Raw genomic sequence first — 14,597 nt, forward strand, 5'->3', positions numbered from 1 at the left:
GGGGTTATGAATATATTGGGTTGAATATTTGGACTTTGGATTTTATCTTCAAATTTTTTAAAATCAAATATTTTAAAATTTAATAGTGGGTAGTGTGTTTATCAATCGGACACTTCAAATTTTCATGTTGATCCTTACATCTAAAAAGAACCACCAAAATAGAGTAACGATACTGATTATTAACAATGTGGAATATAATGTTTTTTTATTATATATATTAGTTTATGTAATCAAATAATGAAATTATCTTTATATTATTGATTTTAGTATTAGTTTTATATAAATACAAATGACTTTTTTTTTTTTTTTTGGCACCAGGCCCTTCAAAGTCTAAGACCGGCCCTGATTCGAACTCACCGAATTATACTACTTGTGGAGAATCCGTTCTTAAGAATGCAACAATCAAAATCACACCAATTGCTGATTGAATTATAATACATATTCATCATACTTGGTTCATTGATTAATTACTCTATTTTTTTCTCTGTCATGAAGAAAAAAAAACCTTAATTTTATGATAGAGTAGAAAATCTGCATGTTAGTGAAATATTATATTTGCAAGTGTCATATATATAATCTATTATTAAAACTACAGTCCTATTCTATTGTTTGGGTCGGTAGTACAATTGTTGCGCCTCACTTGCCGTGAAGTGTGTGTGTGTGTGTGTTTTTTTTTAAATATTAAGAACTCGCTGTCGCAATTTTTAGTATGTCTTAATAAATCTGAAAAGTCAAAGCAGTAATTCATGAAATCACGTTAACAAGGGTTTATTTTCATCCTACTGTTCCTATGATAGGATGAGTGACCAATATTTGCTCATGTATATGTAAGATTCATTTTTTTTGAAATTGTATGTGTGACAAAATCTTATCCGTTGAAATGAAGTGAGAGTAGTGCCCACATAGGTAAGATCTCGTTAACCGTAAACAAGATAAATCATATTGGACAAATTTTCTATGACAGACTCAAAGTTGTGTTGTTAAAAAGAGGGAAGATGAAATCTTGACCTATCGAAACTCAACATATAGAGTTTTTGGCATGCCCTCTAATTTATGGAAAATCGAGCCCAATTTTTTTTTGTATATACATATTTTTTGAGTTGGAAAATGAATTTTTACAATTGAGTCTAGAATTTGAAATCTCATTTCAAATTTGGTATTTTAATATTCCTACGAGTCATCCAAATTTTTTTACTATTCCGAATAAATATATATAATACAATTATATAAAATATATAAAATGTATTAAATAAGCCATCCGAACATGTAATTTGTACTGTCAACGGACGTAACAAAATTTAATTGCAGCCAAATACAATGATTAACAAAAAATAATCAAAAAATTAAAGCTTTGTTTGGATGCATTAGAGGGAGGCACATTAACGATCGCCATTTTTATCTTTTTAACTTCTTTATTTCATAACCCACCGTATGAGTAAGAAGCACATTATAGACCTTTTCAAAATCATATAATCATCTAATCCTGGTCATTTTTTTAGTCATAATATTTATATTATATTAGAAATAATATTTTTGATTTACAATAATTGTATAATTATCGGGTCGTGATATTGTTTAAAAATATGTAAACACAATTAAATTTTAGTCAAAACCATATGTTAATTTTCAAAAATTTTCATATTTGGGAGAGCTATGTTCTTAGACAGAGTTCCAAACAGCGCCTTACCGAATGGAATTAATAAAAGAAGCATCAATTTAAAAGCAATGATATTTGGTGTGAAGTGTTTAATTCATGTATATTTGATAATATAATTATTAAATCTTAACAATTATATTAATAATTTAATTATATGATTTTAAGAAACAAAAGACTAAAATTAGTTATTAAAACATAATTATATCATTATAATTGATCACAGTTCAACACATACGAAACTAAAATTAATATTTTATAATTCGTGACTGTAATTAATAAGACAAAAATTGTGTGAGACAGTTTCACGAGTAGTATTTTGTGAGAGATATCTTCTATTTGGGTCATCTATTTTTATGCTAAAAATATTATTTTTTATTATGAATATCGGTAAAATTGAACTGTCTCACATATAAAAATTCGTGAGATTAATCGTTAATAAAAGATTGATTTTTTGGAAGCAAGATAATGTAAATAATAATCAATTCAGTTCGCTTGGTGGGTAAAATCAGTCATACATCTCCTTTCCCTCCAATCGTTCCCCTCTGTTGTTCCCTTTGGACCTTTTTGCTTCGTGGGCTTCTCTCTTCCTCCCTAGAAAATCGTTACTTTTTCCGTCTCTGAGGGATTCTTTTTTAGCCTATCTCCGTCTCTTTTGCAGACATTTTACTGGTACTATGCACGGGAGGACTGAGAGAGTAACTTGTTTGCTTCCACGAAACTGTTTTTGATTTGATTTGATTTGTTCGATTTTTGTGGGATTGTAAATTTGTGGTTTACTCTCCAGCAGTCCAGTGGCCTCCCTTTTAATCAACCCCTTCATTTTTGTTTTTTTGGATAAATAATAAAAAATTCATTATGCTCTTTCCGTCTCTTTCTTTCTCTATCTTACGTCGTCTTTTTTGGCAGTTATCAGTCTTCTTCATCTTGCTCACGAGGTACTCTTTCCCCTTTCTTTCTTTCTATATCTATGTTGTTTTGGGATTTTTATGCTCAAGTTGACTGTTTAAAATTGAGGTTGGTCTCGTTTTTATTCTATTTTCTAGTATTATGCTTAATTGGGTTTTCAAAAGTAATGGTTTCTGTTGAAAACATCAAATTCGGATATTTTGTAGGTAAAACTTGCGATTTTTATATGATGTGCAGCACCTAAATTGTGACATCTTCTTGGGTTTTTGTGTTTTTTTAAACATGCTTTATTCCAATTGAAGTTCACGGATAGTGGTCGTTTCTGTGATTTGGAAAAATATGTTCTTGTTGATTTTATAAGCCTGGGCGTGGTTTGACCAAAACCGGTTTGTATTTTCTGTGAAGGGGTTGATCTATATGTATCCTCTCTGTATTTCACCAATACCGCGTTGAGTTTTCACATGAATGACGCTCTCACTTCGATTCCGCAGCTGAGCTTTTTTTTTAAAATTATTTTATATTTTTAAGTTTAGAACATAAAAACTCTTTATAAATGCCTCCTTTTGTAGTTGTTCCTTATTTATTGGTCTTTTGTTTCTCCCTCTGAGTATTTTATTTCATTAATCGAGTTGTTTATGGTCCAACATACCTTCATTTGTCATTCTGATACAAATTTTGCTATTTGTGCCCTGCTTTGGTATTGAAGGTCACAATCTTGCTTTCAACTTATAATGTGTTTTTGTGCTTTTGAGTTTGTTTCTATAATTGCTATCTTCCAAACGGTAAAATTAGTGAGGTTATCTGTTTTCTTTTCCTAAAATTGTCTAGGCTCTTATCTTTACTATTTTGTAATGTACAAACCCATGTTTATTTATTGTTCATTTTTGGTTACTGTGCTCTTGGTTGGATAGCAGTAATTGATCATGGTTGTTGCTCGTGGTACCACTTTATGCAGGTAGCACTTCCCCCGATCAACATTTTGTTTTATGACTGTATCAATTAGACATTTTTGAGAATCCTAATCCTGAAACACTGAGCATTCAGTTTGTTATGGATTTGCCAGCTCAGAGCGATTATGATGATTTGGTTCCCTTGTAATGTTTCTGCAGGAAGTGATTTCAATGGAGAAACATTTGAAAAATTCTGTTTCTGGTTAGTTTACAGAGCCCTTTTGTCCTCATCAAAGTGTTATCATTCATTTGTCACGCAACCGGTGTTAACGTAATATATCAAGGAATTCGTTCTCATGTACCCTGATGTCTTGATTATTGCATATTGGTGTATGTAGGTCCTAAACTTCCATTCTCACCAACTTCTTCGAAGGAGAATAATCCATGGAGACTTCCTAGTGGGACTGATGTATATCATGCATCTAGTGATGTTAGCTTGTTTTCTACCTCATTACCTGTCATACGACATGAGACATGTGAGCATTAGCAATTTAACGATTGATTATAATGTTTAGATTTTCTTTTGCTTTAGACAATCTCTTAGAATGCTTCCTTTATCAGTTAAATTTAGTGACTCCGAACAAAGTGGTCTACCGAATGATGATGGCTTTCCTAGCCTTAGTAAAGTTCGTATGGAAGATGAAGATAAGGATCCACTCGAAGATGTTGAACCAAGTGAAATAGGAAGCGGTCTTCCAGGTGATGAAGTTGAACTTTTTACTGGTCTCATGGATGATTTTGATCTTAGTGGGTTGCCGACGCAACTCGAGGATTTGGATGATGATTTCTTTGAAAGTGGAGGGGGTCTGGAAATAGAATCTGAAATCCATGATAGTTTAGTCAATGGTGTAACAAGGTTATCTACATCTGATGTCACCAGCGGAACTAGTGCTGCTCATTATGGTTTGGCGAATGGTGTAGGAGCTGTAAGTGGTGAGCATCCATATGGAGAGCACCCTTCAAGAACTTTATTTGTTCGGAATATTAACAGTAATGTGGAGGACTCTGAACTTAAGTCTCTTTTTGAGGTATTGCTAAATAAATTTTATTCCTGTTTCTTTGGTTCACTATTCACATAGTTTAGTCGTCTCTCACCTTTTGATTGTTTTGCTTGCTAAAAGAGAACGAAAATTCGTTGAATTGTATGAATGAGCATGGTGCAATAATTGTTCGCACTGACTATAGCTGCAAATGAGCCAATTAACTAATAAATTTCTGCTCAAGCTCGACTCATAAACTTGATTAGCTTGATCTTGGCTCAAAAAATTGCCTGTTAGCTTACTTGATTCTAATTTGCAACAAAAAAACACGATTCGTAGATTTCTTAAATTGTGAGAAAATTCTCTATTTTGCCTCTCAAAGGATTGCACATTTGATAGAAGTTTAACTAGCTTGATCTTGGCTCAAAAAATTGCCTGTTAAGTCACAGTGTTCTAATTTGCAACAAAAAACACGATTCATTGTATAGATTTCGTAAATTATGAGAAAATTCTCTATTTTACCTCTCGAAGGATTGTGCATTTGATAAAAGTTATCAATATTATTTGGAATTACTTATTTTCTGGACGAGTAAAAATACTAAATTTTCACGCCACCTTTCTTTCTTTCTCCTCCTCCTCCTCCCAATAGCATTTTGGAGATATCAGAACTCTCTATACTGCATGCAAGCACAGGGGATTTGTGATGATATCTTACTATGACATCCGAGCTGCTCGAACTGCAATGCGTTCATTACAGAACAAGCCCTTGAGACGAAGAAAACTCGATATTCATTTTTCAATTCCAAAGGTGCAAACCAAGATATAATTGATTTCATAATTAATTGTCTTCCAATTGAATATTCTTTCTTATCTATTGTTTCTTGGTTCACGCAGGATAACCCATCAGAAAAGGATGTGAACCAGGGAACTCTGGTTGTATTCAATTTGGATGCATCTGTGTCCAATGATGATCTTCGCCAAATATTTGGAGCTTATGGGGAAATTAAGGAGGTAGTGTGTTTCACTGCTATGCCAAGTTGTCATCTGTTCTTCACCAGGAGTTTCTTTGCATTGATAGCTGAATTGCTGTTTTTATCGTGATGCTCTGGCCTCAGATAAGGGAAACACCACACAAACGACACCATAAGTTTATCGAGTTTTATGATGTTAGAGACGCGGATGCAGCTCTTAAGGCTTTAAATAGAATTGACATTGCTGGGAAGCGCATAAAGCTTGAACCTAGCCGACCTGGTGGAGCTCGTCGAAGGTACATTTCATTATCAATCCTTAGATGCTGATTTTCTCCTTTTATTGTGCACCCCTAATCAATGCCATTTGGCTGTGATATTTTATTTATTTTCTAGTGAATTTTAAATTCCTGGTAATCTGTCTATTATGTTGACAAGGCGATATTTAAAGTAAGAATGGCAGAATCTTAATAAAACCTGGATTGCTGCATAGTAATTGGGAATTTTGACTTCTTGCATGCATGGTCTTCTTTAGTTGCTGTTCCTAACTTAGACCCTGTAGTATTGTGTATATTTACAAATAATGTGGTGCATATAGAAAGCTGGGTTTCCGATACTTTACGAACTCATTCCTTTTTCCAGCGAAACAACAAGTATGTGTGCATTTATAGATAATGCGGTTCAGTATAGAAAGTTGGGTTTCTGATAGCAAACTCATTTCTTTCCCCATTGAAACATCAACCTTTGAAATCCCATGTTTTTCTTAATAATTATATGGTATTATTAGTCATTCTGTGGAGCTTCAGTTTTCTCATTAGGATTACATCTTTATCAGCACCATCGAATAGGCCCAACGATGGTCCTGGAACCACCAGTCCTGGTTACAATGGAAGGTATAGTAGTTCCCTAATCATTTGGAGACGATTTAGTTCCATTTTAACGAAATTTATGCCCTCAACTTTTTTCGATTAAGAAAAAAATAGTGTTGCGGATTTTGAGGTTACCATACTATCAAGTTTATTAGATTAAATATTGAATACTTGTATTACAAAATGTTCTGGATATTTTTAAATTTTAAAAGTAAAAGTACGTTTTGAATTTGATTTCTATTAGTCAAATAGTTTAAATTCTTTTGAATTAGGATTTTGGCTAAAAGAAAAAAATCCAAACAGGTATTGAACTCAATCTGCAAGTCAAGTAAATTAGAGTACTTAAGTTAAGTTGGCTACAATTTTGGCCTCACTTCTGGTTTTTTTTATTCCTGGAAACGGGAATAGATCAACCTTAGGTTCGTTTTTTGGTTTGTGATTGCAAACCAAAACTGAAAAAGGGTTCAGATTGTAGGTTCTGCTTTTAGTTTCGGTCCACAGTTTTAATTGAACTATGGTCAGATCTACCATCGAAAATCATTGGTGTAGGAACAAATTTCAAGTATAGTTATAACGACAATGATTGTTCTTTCTCAATGCAGCTTAATTCAGCAGCTGAGTCTAGAGCCAGATCAAGATGAAGCCCTAGGTTTCCTGCATCACGTTGGTTCGCCCGTAGCCAATTCTCCTCCAGGCATGTTGATGGTCAATTTATGTATCTAAAACCATCTCTTGTTTCTTGTTTCTGGGACCATTCCTGTATAATTTGGAACTTTAACTGGTGGCATTTTATTTGCAGGTAGCTGGCAAAATTTTGGCAGCCAAGTTGAGCACAATTCATTCCATGCATATGGTCCGACTATGTCTAATTTGGGAAGTCTCAGCCCTGGAGGAAGCAATCACTTGCCTGGGTTGGCCTCTATTCTTCCCTCCCACGACTCGAACTCTGCGAAGATTGCCCCTATAGGTAAAGATCCCAGAAAGGCTAACCAAGTAATTACCAAATCTAATACAGCACAAGGAGCTGCATGTCAGCATTCTTACTCTGTTTATGATCCCAAGTTAAGTTCGAGTTGTGATCTTGATGGAACTCTTTCTGGGCCTCAGTTTCTCTGGGGAAGTCCTACTATCACCTCAGAGAACTTAAATTCTTCACCCTGGTCATCATCATCATTGAAAGGACGTCCATTCCCATCGAGCAAACAAGTAATTGGTTTTCCATATACAAGTCCACATGGCTCTTTTGTTGGTTCAGGTCATCATGTGGGATCTGCTCCATCTGGTATTCAACTAGACAAGCATTTTGGATTTTTCCCAGAATCACCTGAACCACCCTATATAAACCAAGCAGCAGCTTTTGGAGTAAAAAATTATGGTCTCAACCATGGTATTCACTCCGTGCATCTTGGTTCTCCTGGGGCTGTGAGCAGAGGAATTTCTTTTGCAGGAAACTTTACGGAAAGTGGTTCTGCTAGCTCCCGAATGATTCCACCGTCGGGAAATGGTCCTTTGTATTTTGAGAATGGCTCTTTTGGTGGCATGGGAACGATCATTAATGACGGACTGTTTGACCGGGCTCGGAATAGAAGAGCTGAGAGTGGTGGCCAGATGGAAAATAAAAGGCAGTATCAACTTGATCTGGAAAAGATCATGAATGGTGAAGATAGCAGGACCACTTTGATGATTAAAAACATCCCAAACAAGTAACACTCGTACCATTTTCTTTGTGTGGGATTCTTATTTTCAATTGCTGATTTTTATTTATCTTTCTTCTTTCCATCTCTGAAGATACACTTCCAAGATGCTGCTTGCAGCCATCGATGAAACCCACAAGGGTACATATGATTTTCTCTATTTACCGATCGATTTTAAGGTAACTTCGCGTTTGTTTGTATGTATATATATTTTTGTTTCACTATGGTAACAAAATGTTTATTTTCTTTTGGTCCAGAATAAGTGCAATGTGGGGTATGCCTTCATCAATATGGTGTCTCCTTCACACATCGTGACTTTCTACAAGGTTTGTGCTCCAATAATTTTCAATAGTCTTCTAGTAATCTGATATACTTTCAAGGAATATTTTTCTATAACATCTCGATCTTTCAATTGACAAATCAATTGGTCATGGTCATGCACATCAGGTGTTTAATGGGAAGAAATGGGAAAAGTTCAATAGTGAAAAAGTTGCTTCCTTGGCGTATGCAAGAATCCAAGGAAAGGCAGGTCTTGTCTCCCACTTCCAGAATTCGAGTTTAATGAATGAAGACAAACGCTGTCGGCCAATTATTTTCCAGTTGGAGGGCCAAGGGACTGGTTACCTGGTACATTAATGTTGGTTTTTTGGCACACAAGAACTTCCCACTTTTAGTCACGAGCTAAAAAACTTTCGTTAAAAATCTCCACCACTCACCATAGTTTAGCAGTACAAACTTTGTAAGAAATGTGTAATTTATTTTTCTTTTTCATGGGTGCTTAGGAATCTTTTTCGTCGGGCAACTTGAATGTTTTTATACGCCAACCAGATGGATCTTATGCTGGAGATTCTCTCGACAGCCCAAAGGACGATCCAGTTGAGAATCTGTAGCACCTTAAATCTGTTGGTGAAGTTGCAAATCCTCAATAATCATTGGTGGAATGCTATTAATTTTTGTACAAAAATTCTTGCGTACATAAAAATGTCAACGTTTTGTGATGGATACGGATTTTCGTCACCCCCTTTGGTTGGGGTATTGGACGAGGCAGCGGCAGCGGAACGCCAACATGTGTCATAGCAGCGAGTGATAATTAACAAAGCCACAAAGGGGAGGAACGAGGCGAGGCGGATGCTTGTCCAGTTTTCCGGGTTTATTCTATTTTGGTGCCCTCGGTTCTGGTTAGTTTATAGAGCTGATTTGTGTGTGGGAGATCCGTATGGATTTCTGGGCAATGTATAGTTGGAGACTTGTCATCTTTTTCTGTGTTGTACTAACTACTGAACTAAGAGTTTATGACATCAATTTACTATGTTTGCAACGTCATAGCATATGATTTATCTTGGAGCTTTTCTAACACGATAATTTAGAAAACAAATTGCAATTTAGTTTTATAACTCGATTTGTTTTTTTGTTTTTTTATTTTAGTCGTGTAACTTATCAATATTTGTTTTTTATCTATTAATTATATTTATTTTTTGGTTTTGATATGTATTTCCTCGAAACCATTAAATATATCAAATATTGATTATGTGGAACCAATATTCTTTTATGTAACTCATATAACAAGAATAAAACCTATGTTATACACGTTAAATTTATCTAAGCAAAAGTAAAAGAAAAAAACAAGTTTTTTTCCCTCTCATTTTAAAATATGGAGTGTTGAATCGTTTTATTTTCTTTATTTTTTTTGTTTAGATTTATTTTGATGTGTATAATATGAATTTGTTCTAGCTACATGACCTACAAAAAAGGACGAAATCAATAAAAATTTAAGTTATTGGATGAAAATAAAACAATGACAAATTACATGAGTAAAATACAAAACATATGAATTTACAAGATTAAAATCGAAATTTCCCTAATTTAGAACAATTAAATCTATCAAAGCTGCTCAATATTTATCACAAGTATACGAGTCAAGTTACAAGTCTAAAACCGCAATCATTCTTGTCTCAAAGATGTAGAGCGTGGTACGCTATCCAAACCATTTTTTTAGTGCTGCACCGGGCAGTCATTTTTGACCCTCCTAGCGCGAGGAAAAAAACCACAGATCATGTTTTCTTCAAGTTGTGCTTGGAGTCTTGGACCATTATTCCTACAGGCTCTAGCACGATATCTGCTGTCTGATTTTTGTCACTCTATCTTGAGTTCATATTTGTGTAATTTTTACCTCTAAAACAACTAATTCAAGTGATGTACATCAATCCGACCTCAAATTATACAAACAATATCAAAATGATGTCAAAATATTTCGAAAAAAAATATAAGTGTTTTTGGAGTTTCACTTTCATCAATGCCAAAATATTATAATTTTCAGTTTAATTAGTAGTACATATCATGCTCAAAATGCCGTACCACAAATGTATACATTTTAAAAAAGTAAACAATTTTTCTTAACAATTGAAATGTGCGAAACATCAATCGGACCTCAAATTATACAAACAATATCAAAATGATGTCACGTCAATCCCGTGAAGACTACTTCAAGCACTAAATATGTTGCGAATGAAATTATGGTGACAGAATAAAATACAAATGGCCACCAAACGTCTAATGGATGTATCGAGTACAAAAAGCAATATACAACATTCGAGTCTTCATGAGTTATAATAGAAACTCAAAATTTTGAGCAACCCGATTTTGCGATAAACTCATATATACATATATATACATATATATATATATATGTGTATATATATATATATATATATATATATATATATATATGTATGTAAATTACAAAAAAATTGTAAAATATAAGATTTAAAAGAATTGTTCGAGATATGTACTACCAAAAGGACACATATTAGGTGTGGTTGGACTATTCAAACTTACAGAGTTGCATGCAAAATTCATGCAAGAATAATGAAATATAAGATAATCCACATCAAATGATTAAAACCTCACCAGACTGTTTAACGGGAATTGCATGAGCTTGGCTGGCTTCAAAGAAAATTTCAAACCGTTGGGATTACTCAAAGATGCATATCATCGGTAAATAGCAAAGTAATTAACTGTTAAAAATTCTTGGTGAAATTAAAATGTCATTGGAATTATAATTAACAGCTCCGATCGAAATTGTCTCTTCCTTGTAATAATTGATTTGTAGGTTGCTTGTTTAAATTAATTAAATGTAAGTTGATACACATGAGAAACCTTAATTTGCTTCGTTCTCTTAAACTAGTAGTAATTGTAGATAACGAGCAAATTAAATATCATCGTATTGGAAGTCGTCATATATGCAAATTGCAACATCGGAAGTTGTCCTATGTTTTGAGAATATTGAATTTAAAAAAAAAATATTTCGGAAATAAACTTCGCATTTTTTTAAAAAGAATTTATTATATTTTTTTTTTGAAAGGAAAAATAAAACGATCGTTTAATGAATCAGACAATTTGGTGTAAAAGAGTTTCTTAGCACGAATAAAAAGGTCAACGATGCACAGTTGCTGGGATTTGTAATTACTTTCAACAGTGATTTCTCCTGTCTGTCAATTTTCATCCTCCTTAAAAAATACAAGTAAAAAAAGTCAAAAATTGATCAGAAATAAATTTTAGAGTTTCAGTACTTGAAACGACATTGATTGCTCTCTGAACTTTATCTAAAGAATGGTGATAGAAACAGGACGTCCCAAGCCCACAATCCAACGCGCATTGTAAACTCAAAATTATTTTTAATATTCATTTCATTAAAACAGTAGTGTATACACGAAAACTTGCTTGCCTATCATAGCTTTGTACTTGGCGGTGAACAACACATAACCTACCAAATATTACAATCTTGATATATTCAACTATATTTATAAAGTTTTTGTCCACATATACATAACATACAACATCAACCCATATTGTTTGAAGAATTTTCTTCGAGAAATGCATGTAACACACGTAGTGCAATTTCTCAGAAAACGTAATATTAATTTTAAAATGATAATAAATATTGGTATTTTAGTCATGAGAATTAATGCAATACGCGAACAAAATTTTTATGGTCAACCTCCCCCCGTCCTCCCTCTTAATACACGTACCACTATATATACCTCTGATACGTCTCTTGTTTCTTCACCTCCATACTGCTTTTCTCCTCCTTTCAGAATCCATATTTTTCTTCAAATGAAGACATCACCTCTAAAAACCATGGAGTTCCCAATGGTGCTCCTCAGATTGGCAGATTGGTTCTCGTACCAGTTTCTGGCGAACTCTTGTTACCGAGCGGCAATGAAAGTTAAGAACAATGGTTTTGTTCTGAAAAACCCATTCATTACAAAAACATCTCACCAATTTCCTTTGTATCCAAGTGTAACCAAATGCAATTTGCATGGAAGAAAAGCGCAAACCCTTGTTTGTGATATCCATGGAGGATTGCTAAGGAATCAATCTTTCTTTCCCTACTTTATGCTTGTTGCATTTGAAGGTGGCAGCATTTTCAGAGCTCTTTTGCTTCTGTTATCATGTCCTTTTCTGTGTGTTTTGGACTATGAGCTCAAAATGAGGGTGATGATATTCATTACTTTCTGCGGGCTCAAGTCTAAAGACATGGAAAGTGTGTCAAGAGCTGTTTTGCCGAAGTTTTATCTTGAAAACCTCAATCTTCATGCCTATGAGGTTTTGGATTCAACAGGAGCTAAAATGGTGTTCACGAGTGTGCCTAGAGTCATGGTCGAAGGGTTCCTTAAGGAATATCTAAGTGTTGATTCTGTTATAGGGACCGAGTTGCATACCATAGGACAATTTTTTACTGGTTTGGTATCTGATGCTGGGTTGCTTATAAAGCATCGGGCGCTTAAGGAATTCTTTGGTGACAGAAGGCCAGATCTTGGTATTGGAACTTCAAGCTTTGACGATCACTTATTAATCTCCTTCTGCAAGGTATGCGTGTAGCCTTGTTTATTTTTTTTAAAAAAAGTATTTCCAAGAAAATATGTTGATCTTTTTTCAATCAGAAAAATAACTTTTGCCCCATGATTTATTTATTTTATTTTGGTTCTGTGGGACTGAATAATTTGCCAAAATTTTGACAGGAAGCATACGTGATCAATAAAGAAGACGCCAAATGTAATCCAAGTTCAGAAATGCCAAGAAACAAATATCCAAAACCACTGGTTTTTCATGACGGCAGGCTAGCTTTCTTGCCCACACCCTCTGCAACTCTCTCCATGTTCATGTGGCTTCCTTTTGGGATAATACTTTCAATCTTCAGAATTCTTGTGGGAGTCTGTTTTCCTTTCAAACTTGCCATTTTCGTAGGCGCTTTAAGTGGAATCAACCTGAGACTGAAAGGATCGGCCCCAAATATCTCACCAAATGGCAAAGGAGTACTCTATGTTTGCACGCACAGAACCCTTCTTGATCCTGTTTTTCTTAGTATTTCACTTGGTAAATCCTTAACTGCGGTAACTTACAGCCTTAGCAAAATGTCCGAAATCTTGGCACCGATAAAAACAGTTAGGCTAACGAGAGACAGAAGACTAGACGGTGAAACTATGCAGAAATTGTTAAGTGAAGGTGACTTGATTGTATGCCCAGAAGGTACTACATGCAGAGAGCCATATCTTCTGAGATTTAGCTCTTTGTTTGCTGAATTGACCGATGATATAGTGCCTGTGGCGATGAACACAAACGTAACCATGTTTTACGGGACAACTGCGAGAGGGTTAAAGTGTTTGGACCCAATATTTTTCTTGATGAATCCTAGACCAAGCTACAGTATTGAAATTCTGGGAAAGATGCCTAAGGAGCTGACTTGTGCTGGTGGGAAATCTTGCTGCGAAGTGGCTAATTATATACAGAAAGAGTTGGGCAATGTCTTGGGTTTTGAATGCACTACACTTACGAGAAGGAACAAGTATTTGATGCTAGCAGGGAATGACGGGGTCGTCGTCGATAAAATCAAGAAGCCCTTCTTGTGATTTTCTTTTATATATATATTATCTATCTTAGTGAATGAACACCAGTACATTTATTTTGGTGTAAAATATTATATTAATCACCACCCGTTTTTTTACTCATGTTTGTGGGTATGTTCCTACGTGTTTCATGGTTAAATACATATTACATCAATTCTAGAAAGTTGTACTAATTTGTAGTGGCTACAGAAGAAAAAATTTAAGTAACAAATCCAAGTTCGTCAGCTCCACCAGTCTAAAATCTTTCAAGCTTTTAATGCAATGCTACATTTACATCAAACTAACAATACACGTCAAGATTATTGTTTTTCATGAAACAGCTTATTAGTAGATTAATAGATACTTCGGATTAATGTCTTATACATCACGTATCCTGTATCAAGTAAAGACTCTGGGTTTTCATTAAGTTAACTTTCATTTCATGACGATCTCTAACAATATTCACAAAAAGATGGTTAGTTCATTTTCAGTCAATTTACTGTCTTTGTGCAGATAGTGGATTATAACTTTAAAGAAACTAATAATGAAATAAAAAAATGAAAGTTATCAAAAATATTATTTCCCTATCCATTCATGTTATTTCAGTAAATTCATATATGGATAGATGTGGCCAAAAGTCCACAGCTATCGATTCTTTTTACTAAGGTTTAGGTACGGGGCTAGCTTA

The 14,597-nt window shown here is 34.3% G+C and overlaps 2 protein-coding genes across 9 annotated transcripts; both read left to right on the forward strand.

Annotated features, from left to right (window-relative positions):
* Nucleotides 1-2,158: 2,158 nt before the first annotated feature.
* Nucleotides 2,159-9,361, forward strand: LOC140813598 (protein MEI2-like 2). 8 transcript variants are annotated; one of them, XM_073172180.1, is made up of 16 exons: nt 2,159-2,326; nt 2,564-2,592; nt 3,478-3,518; nt 3,673-3,715; nt 3,852-3,989; nt 4,075-4,541; nt 5,143-5,301; nt 5,388-5,504; nt 5,609-5,760; nt 6,268-6,354; nt 6,933-7,028; nt 7,134-8,033; nt 8,119-8,203; nt 8,282-8,350; nt 8,472-8,651; nt 8,807-9,361. In XM_073172180.1, the coding sequence occupies exons 3-16, from the start codon at nt 3,513-3,515 to the stop codon at nt 8,912-8,914; spliced, it is 2,607 nt and encodes an 868-aa protein (XP_073028281.1). In that variant the 5' UTR covers nt 2,159-2,326; nt 2,564-2,592; nt 3,478-3,512; the 3' UTR covers nt 8,915-9,361. The 8 variants fall into 8 exon arrangements, with proteins under 8 accessions (XP_073028281.1, XP_073028280.1, XP_073028284.1 ...); XM_073172179.1 differs by having other exon boundaries at nt 2,159-2,592; nt 3,475-3,518; XM_073172183.1 differs by lacking the exon at nt 3,478-3,518 and having other exon boundaries at nt 2,159-2,352.
* Nucleotides 9,362-12,078: 2,717 nt separating this feature from the next.
* On the forward strand, nt 12,079-14,047 carry LOC140813944 (glycerol-3-phosphate acyltransferase 1). The gene is made up of 2 exons (XM_073172770.1): nt 12,079-12,893; nt 13,046-14,047. Exons 1-2 carry the CDS (start codon nt 12,138-12,140, stop codon nt 13,931-13,933), a joined length of 1,644 nt encoding a protein of 547 aa, XP_073028871.1. The 5' UTR covers nt 12,079-12,137; the 3' UTR covers nt 13,934-14,047.
* Nucleotides 14,048-14,597: the final 550 nt, after the last annotated feature.

The sequence above is a fragment of the Primulina eburnea genome, chromosome 15, assembly GCF_022965805.1.
Source record: "Primulina eburnea isolate SZY01 chromosome 15, ASM2296580v1, whole genome shotgun sequence".
In the NCBI taxonomy this organism is placed as follows: Eukaryota; Viridiplantae; Streptophyta; class Magnoliopsida; order Lamiales; family Gesneriaceae; genus Primulina; species Primulina eburnea.

Excerpts from the sequence above, each read along its gene's own strand:
- LOC140813598 (XM_073172178.1), top strand. The coding sequence starts at position 3,661 with ATGTTTCTGCAGGAAGTGATTTCAATGGAGAAACATTTGAAAAATTCT. Across the intron at positions 7,029-7,133 it reads GCCAATTCTCCTCCAGGCAT|CTGGCAAAATTTTGGCAGCC; the intron begins GTTGATGGTCAA and ends ATTTGCAGGTAG. Across the intron at positions 8,351-8,471 it reads ACATCGTGACTTTCTACAAG|GTGTTTAATGGGAAGAAATG; the intron begins GTTTGTGCTCCA and ends CATGCACATCAG.
- LOC140813944 (XM_073172770.1), top strand. The coding sequence starts at position 12,138 with ATGAAGACATCACCTCTAAAAACCATGGAGTTCCCAATGGTGCTCCTC. Across the intron at positions 12,894-13,045 it reads TATTAATCTCCTTCTGCAAG|GAAGCATACGTGATCAATAA; the intron begins GTATGCGTGTAG and ends AAATTTTGACAG.